This window comes from Pinus tabuliformis, chromosome J (genome assembly GCF_031772625.1).
Source record: "Pinus tabuliformis cultivar Carrire ecotype Pingquan chromosome J, CPIR1, whole genome shotgun sequence".
NCBI lineage: Eukaryota > Viridiplantae > Streptophyta > Pinopsida > Pinales > Pinaceae > Pinus > Pinus tabuliformis.
Window position 1 is genome coordinate 818972388 of NC_142295.1, and position 7089 is coordinate 818979476.

Here is a 7089-nt window from a genome sequence, read left to right on the forward strand (position 1 = left end):
CAGCCGCATGGAGTGAAATATGTGGGAAAAGGAAAAGGAGGTTCATCGTAGATGAATTGGAGGGAACTAGGACCCATGGAGTGGAATACATTGGAAATGTAAATGGATGGTGCAAAGGGAACAAGGGGAATGTGAGGATGAAGTGCATATATATTATAAGTGAAATGAAATAATAAAATAAAAAATATGAATTTTGAACATTAGGGTTTGAGTGGAAATCAAGATTAAGGGCATATATGTTATACTTGAAATAAAATAATAAACTAACTAGTATGGTTGTTCAATATTACGGGTTGAGTCTTATTTCATCCCTCTATCACACCTATCTAATATTTCCTCTTATTAAGTATTAACCATCCATCCATTTAATTATAAATAAAAAACCGAAATCGTGGGAATCCTCTTACGAAACAACCCATCCCTGGCATAATGACTAACATCAATTAGTGAACAGAAATCCTTTACTATGTGAACACTAATTACGCCGTAAGGCATTTCCCTTTGAAATCAACTCCCCAAATTCTGTCCTAATTTTAATCGTCAGATCCATTGTTAGACGATTTAACAATGGTGTGCCATCCAATTTAATTAAAAAACATTAAAAAACCTTTAAAATAAAATTAGTTAACTCTTGTTACTTGTGGCAGATAGCCGCTTTGTTGTAGAGAAGGGCCGGGGACAAATGCCTGGTGCAGGAGGATGTGAGGAGGGCCACGGAGGGTAGGGAGGTAGTACCTTCTTCTTTACTGCAGGATGAGTAGGGCCACAGAGTGCAGGGAGCACAAAAGCAAGGAAAACATTGGTGATTTGATGATTCTGCTCTGGACTTGGTGTGTCTTTTGTAATTGTTTTTTTCAAGGTTTCAGGCCTGGGTATCTAGGTGGGTGTTGGTTATTTAGAGATTTTCCTTATGGGTTTTTGTTATCGTGAATATTTGGCCAGGTTTCCTATTGATTGCCTCGTGATTTTTTGCGTTTCTATGAACTGTTAGTGCTTGTGTGTTGATTTTCATGGGTTGTTGCCTTGCGAATGCCTGCTATCTTGTTTACTCAGTGGTGTTTTTGGTTGATTTTCTATCTGGGTGCTTCCATTTCATGGTTGCCATGGAATTTATGCCTAACGGTGAAATACCCACATAACATGCCTATTGGGAGTGATCTCACATGTCCTGTTGCCGGTTTTGTGCCTTGGCTTTCTGTTTCATCTACACACACTGCTTTTTGTGTCTATGATCTGTGCTTTAGGGGGTTTTCCACAACTGATCTTTATTGTTGTAAATATGTGAGCGAGAACCTATGGATCAGAGTTGTAGAAATCAGATCAGAGCCATGTGTAGATAGTACTATACTGCTACCTCAGAGAGCAGGCAAAAACCATTGCAAGGAATCCTATAGAGATTTTGATAAAGTCTCAAGACAGGCTTATTTGACCCTTGAAGCAGATGACTTTTCCCCCATAGAGATTCCGAAGTGGTTCTTCTGTGATATCTCGATCCAATTTTGTTCCTAGATGTTTTCTTGTCTTTCCAGCATCGCTTTAGGTGTTTTAGACGTAGATTTACATCTGGGTTTTGGTCACAAGATATCAATAAGATCCGCATAGGATTAGAATGTCTTGACTGGTTTGTTTTCCATGGATCTCTGGCAATGAGCTCTCTTAAGATGTTTTTTTGTTTTTTCTTTTGTGAAGAAGCTCAGGGATCAAATTGACTCCATATTTATTACGCATCCGCGTTCTCACCATGGCCTAAGGTCTAGACTGGCTGCTGACAGATTTGAGATCTTATGCATGTATGGTCTTAAGCACAGTTCTAGACCAGATTAAATTGTCCAGTATTTTCTAGGCTGTTGCATGGCTATATTTTGGGCGTCTGTTAGCTTTGTTCTGTTGTTTTCTCTTTTTTGATATTGGCATAATAAATTTTGCTTTGCTGGGTTTCTGAATTTGGAAAAATTATATAGGTTGTGCAACCAGTTCAGTTTATTTGAGATGCAGGTTCCCGGATGGTTTTCTAAGGTCACCAAGCCCGGTAATACCTCAGCTCATGATTCTGAGACTTAACTTCTTTCCTTTCCTCCATCTTTCAAGCAGTAACCCTGTCATGATTTTTCTGTTGCAGCAGCGGGGAGGTTTGCTTATTATTTTTGTCTTCACCATCAGAAATGCGGGTCTATCGCAGTCTGGAGGTGATTGGGAGCTGATCTCACGTGTCCTGTTGCAGGTTTTGTGCCTTGGCTTTTTGTTTCATCTACACGCTCTGATTTTTGTGTCTATGATCTGTGCTTCAGGGGGTTTTCCAGAGCTGATCTTTATTGCTGTAAATATCTGAGCGAGAACCTATGGATCAGAGTTGTAGAAATCAGATCAGACCCATGCCTACCCATGCCAGTAAAGCAAGTGTGAGCTTATGCTTTTTTTGATGCCCCATTGGGTTGTAATAGAGCTGGTTATTTGAAGTGAACTAGACTCGTGCTGAAATTTATTTGCTGTTGTCGTGAAAACAACAACCAGGTTACAATGTTGTTGCGGAATGTATTATTGGGTAGTTATTGCTTGGAAAACCAATTGCCAATATCCTTTTCAAGACTTATGGAAGGATTAGTATAGTACATGCTCTTTCTTTTCTTGCAGACTTGAGGCTTGGGCACTACATGAAGATTCCTCCACGTTGCATGTATGCTGCTCAAGTGTGGCTTTAGATTATATCTATAAGATGTATTAGAGATTTTCTTTCAATATTTTAGAGCTTTTTGGGTTGCTTTTTTTTTGGGTTTATGGAATGATTGGGATGAAATACATGAGATATATTATCAAAGACAATCAAAAGTAAGATGATCACAATGTATCCATATTGTATGGAAAATTTGCCGGATTTTTACTACTTGCTAAATTTCCATACAACAAAGTCCAATATGACTGAATTTTGCTGCTATGTTTTTTTTTGGCTTCAACTTCCACTAAATGGTGTGAAAATTGGGGATTGAAATGCATGACCATGAATTGTATGGTGTCGGCCATTATGGTGGAAGGGAATGAAATGCACTGTTTATAATTCATTTTATTTGCAAATCAAAGGCAAAGGTTCAGAAGTTTTTTTTAGCAAGTTTGGAAAGTTTTGTACTCACTTTATGACTTGCTCTGGTCCAGTATAACATCCCAGGCAGACCAAAACAACATTTGGGCTGACTATGCAGGACCTGGTGGATGGAATGATAATGACCTTTCTTGCTACTAAAATTTACTGTGAAATGTCTTTGAAATTTGGGTCTTTGTTTTTCTTTTTTATTTTGGGCTTTTGTTTATATTGGGTAAGATATGCTCCAATCAAATGTTTACCATCGTTTGGTGATGACTTTAGTTGCTGTTATTTCATCATGAATCAAGATAAATGCATATCAAGAAGACACAGTCACACAAATTCCCTCCCTATAGAGACCTAGCATGTTATGCTTTTGCCATATAGGCTTAACAACATCTATATCAAAGAATTATTAGTAGCTTTATCTTTTTATCATACACATCTTACTTCAACAACCGCTATAAATACCATCAACTAATTCTAGATCATTACAAGCATTATTTGAAACATTGTATCTGACTAAAGGAAATTAAACGATTTATAAGTTTTGTCCTCTGTTAATTTCTTTGGACACCTTGTACATTTTCCCATATGTTCACACCCGAACATGTTAGAGGTTGGGAATGGCAACATGACTACAGATGAGTACCGCTCACATGTCAGCACTTGGGCTCTTGTGAGGGTATTCAACATGCCAATGTCTTAGGGATGATTCTTTGTTCGTAGGCTCCTAACTTCTAGAAATCATCCAGACTAAAGTTACAGATTTCTGCTCATTACTAGTAGAAGAATTTTTTAAGGACCTAACTGATTTCAGTAAATTTCATGGAACTTGAATGTATTGTCCCAATCTAACTTCTCATCAAATGGGTTTCTGAGTGGATTGATTGAATCCCTTAACATTTCTGTTTTTGGATTTAGGCACCTTTGCTGATCGGTTGTGATGTGAGATTTTTGAGTGATAAAATGTTGAAGATCCTTGGCAATAAGGCAGTCATTGCAGTCAATGAAGGTGTGTCCTTTCTCAAATCTCTGAGGGAATAAAATGCATCTATATGAAAGCAGAAGTGTCTTCATTTACATTTGCAGAACACTCTAAAGAAAAGATCCAAAATAATTCAAGATTCTTTTCTGTCAGTATGTTGCAATAAGTTTCTTCAAATTTTAGGATGAACTATCTTGTTATGTCGGTTTGTTGCAATAATTTTCTTCAAATTTGAGCATGAACTATCTTGCTCTGTGCAGACCCACTAGGAGTACAGGGGAGACAAGTGAGGCAAAATGGTGATCTTGAGGTAATCACATATGTTCCATTCAAATACTTATTTTTCCTCAATATAAATCTTACTTCTGCCTAAATCTTTAACCTCAATGATTTTCATTTTGATCTGACGAAGTTTGGGATCAAATATAACTTTGTTTATTAAGCACCCACATTCTCACTGTAGCTTGGGAGGACAATGGAGGTTTGGGCTGGTCCACTTTCGAACAACTGTATTGTAATAGTTCTATGGAATAGAAGTTCATCAAGAGCAATGATCACAACACATTGGAAAGACATTGGACTTCACTCTTCTATTTCTGCCAAAGTCAGGAACACATGGAAGGTAAATTTCATCTACATGTCCAGAGTTGCACATAAACATTTTAGGATGGTTATCAGTGGCGTGTACGTTATACTTAATTTTTAGTTGCATATGACATTTTTTGTTATTTCACTGATAGTCTTCTCTGTGTGGATATTACAACACAGAACTCTGGCAGCTAATCATAAAGGCAGCCTTACAGCATCAGTGAAGCCTCATGCATGCAAAATGTATGTTTTGACATTTAGCCTCTACAGTCATACCTCTCCATTGGACTGGATTTATGATAGTTTTTGGATACCATTATGTGATAAGAATCATTAAGAAAATCGATTCCCCTCAAGGAAGATCCAGGGCATTCTTAAGGGTGACTTTTAAGAGAAAATCATGAATGAGTGGCACTTAACAAGTTGTTGAGACATCCACATGCATTTTTTTCCTCCAACGTCGAAGGCAATAGGAACTATACATGATTATTAACATTGAGAAATAGTTCATTTGTCAACAGTAAACTAGTGATCATATTAAAGTGGTCTAAATATTAAGCAATATTTATTTAAGAAGTCAATTAAGTGAACTCTTTGGAAAGCTAACTACTCTGATGAAGATGTCAAATTATTATTTTTTGTCTCTTAGCATGTTTTTAAAATGAAATGTGCAGCTGTTCTGAATAGAATATGATTTTTTTTTCTTTTAATGACATATCATGTCTAGAGGGGTTGCACTGCAAGTAGCAAACTACCTTTGGCTGTGCTTAGCCTGAGGTGTAGTTATTCCAAGAATGGAACCTTGGTGGACAGATTTAGTCAACCTCCCCAATAAACAACACCAAAAATTTAATTGTTTAATAAGTGTTCATGATCACCTTGTTATAGTAATAATCGGATGTGAAGTTCAATTGGAAAAATAGAGGGTAGTTGTGCAGATCCATGGATTACAAATTCCTGACATGAGACAACCTCTTTATCTTAAATTCTCTAAATTTGAGGTCTATTTTTTTCAATAACTATAAACCTTAAATTTCATATTCCTTTCTAAAAATGGGTATATACAGGAGATATACATTCACTAATAAAAGAGGGGAGTCTATAGATTTGACCAATATAATCTGAGAAAATGAGTCTATTTTTTTTTTATTCCTTGTGCTGAAGTTATAATGAGCATTTTCACCAACTTGAGATAATACATTCACTAATAGAAGAGGGGAGTGTATAGATTTGACCAATATAATCTAAGAAAATGAGTCTGTTTTTTTTTTATTCCTTGCGCTGAAGTTATAATGAGTATTTTTACCAACTTGAGATATATTTGCAATTTGCCTCCGACTACTCAGAATTGTGATTTGATCTTCATTGTTGTAATCAATCCTTTACCTAAGAAAAGATTACAAATGCATGCTTGTCTTCTCTAAGGTCATCCACTGACCTGGCCATGTTTACAACCACATATATACATTGAGCCTCTGAAGTAATTGGCTATGCATCTGAAGATAAAATGGGCTTCCTTTTTTACAACTTTTTTTTTATATCATTTTAGTCAATTGAGAGGTCTACAGTGGTTTGAGGAGCAGTTAACTGTGGACACCTTGTTTCATGATGTGTCTTCGTCTTCATCCCATGATATAAACTTGATAACCTACTATGAAAAATAAACAAATATTAAGATAGTTAAACTAGCAATTACACTAGAAACATCACACATTTTGGGACAATGTCCAAGCTGAAATTGAGTGCATAGCAAAGAAAACTAAACCATCTCTTCTAACTAAAATCTATCAAAATTTCCCTTGAGATCTTTATCAGCAATGAGGTGCAACTTCTTTTGATTAAGCTTTTTAACCTGCCCAACAAAGATGCAAGAAAACAAGTCAAGAGGTGAGCTTTTCCACTTACAAAAAGAGCTCTTTCATTGAACTTCAAGGTTGCCACTGAATGTAACCATTCAAGCTTCTTCCAACTGAGCATATACTCACCCAATCAAGCATTACAACTTTCTGCTTTACAGCCTGACCAAAATCTAAAGCCCTTTGATCTGTAATGAGTTCCAGCAGTAATATCCCAAAGCCAAATATGGCAGTTTTCTCTGAAGTTTATCCTATTGAAAAGGTACTGGGGCAATGTGACATTATGAAAATTATATACATTGCCTCAACCTGTCACATGGGACTAAGAAAATTTGATATGTATTATATTATAGGAGATGAAAACCAAATATTTTCTGATACATGAGCCCTTACAAGAAAAATAAGACTAATCAAATTTGATACCAACATTATACATGTCTGCTGAGAGATGATGCACGAATCAATGCAAGTTATTGTAAATGTAAATGTTCTAGCCATACAAAGAATTTGAGGATGAGTACGTTTAGCATTGACAAGATTTTCTGTATAATGAAGAACAAAATGCTGATACAGGATATAGT

General features: G+C 36.2%; 1 protein-coding gene across 7 annotated transcripts; it reads left to right on the top strand.

Moving 5' to 3' along the window:
- The first annotated feature begins 650 nt into the window (after positions 1 to 650).
- Positions 651 to 5225, top strand: LOC149229211 (alpha-galactosidase-like). Of its 7 annotated transcripts, none has more exons than XM_089378527.1 (5): positions 651 to 880; positions 4001 to 4091; positions 4325 to 4374; positions 4528 to 4686; positions 4833 to 5225. In XM_089378527.1, the coding sequence occupies exons 2-5, from the start codon at positions 4046 to 4048 to the stop codon at positions 4845 to 4847; spliced, it is 270 nt and encodes an 89-aa protein (XP_089234653.1). In that variant the 5' UTR covers positions 651 to 880; positions 4001 to 4045; the 3' UTR covers positions 4848 to 5225. The 7 variants fall into 7 exon arrangements, with proteins under 7 accessions (XP_089234653.1, XP_089234654.1, XP_089234655.1 ...); XM_089378528.1 differs by having other exon boundaries at positions 651 to 830; XM_089378529.1 differs by having other exon boundaries at positions 651 to 802.
- The last annotated feature ends 1864 nt before the right edge of the window (positions 5226 to 7089 follow it).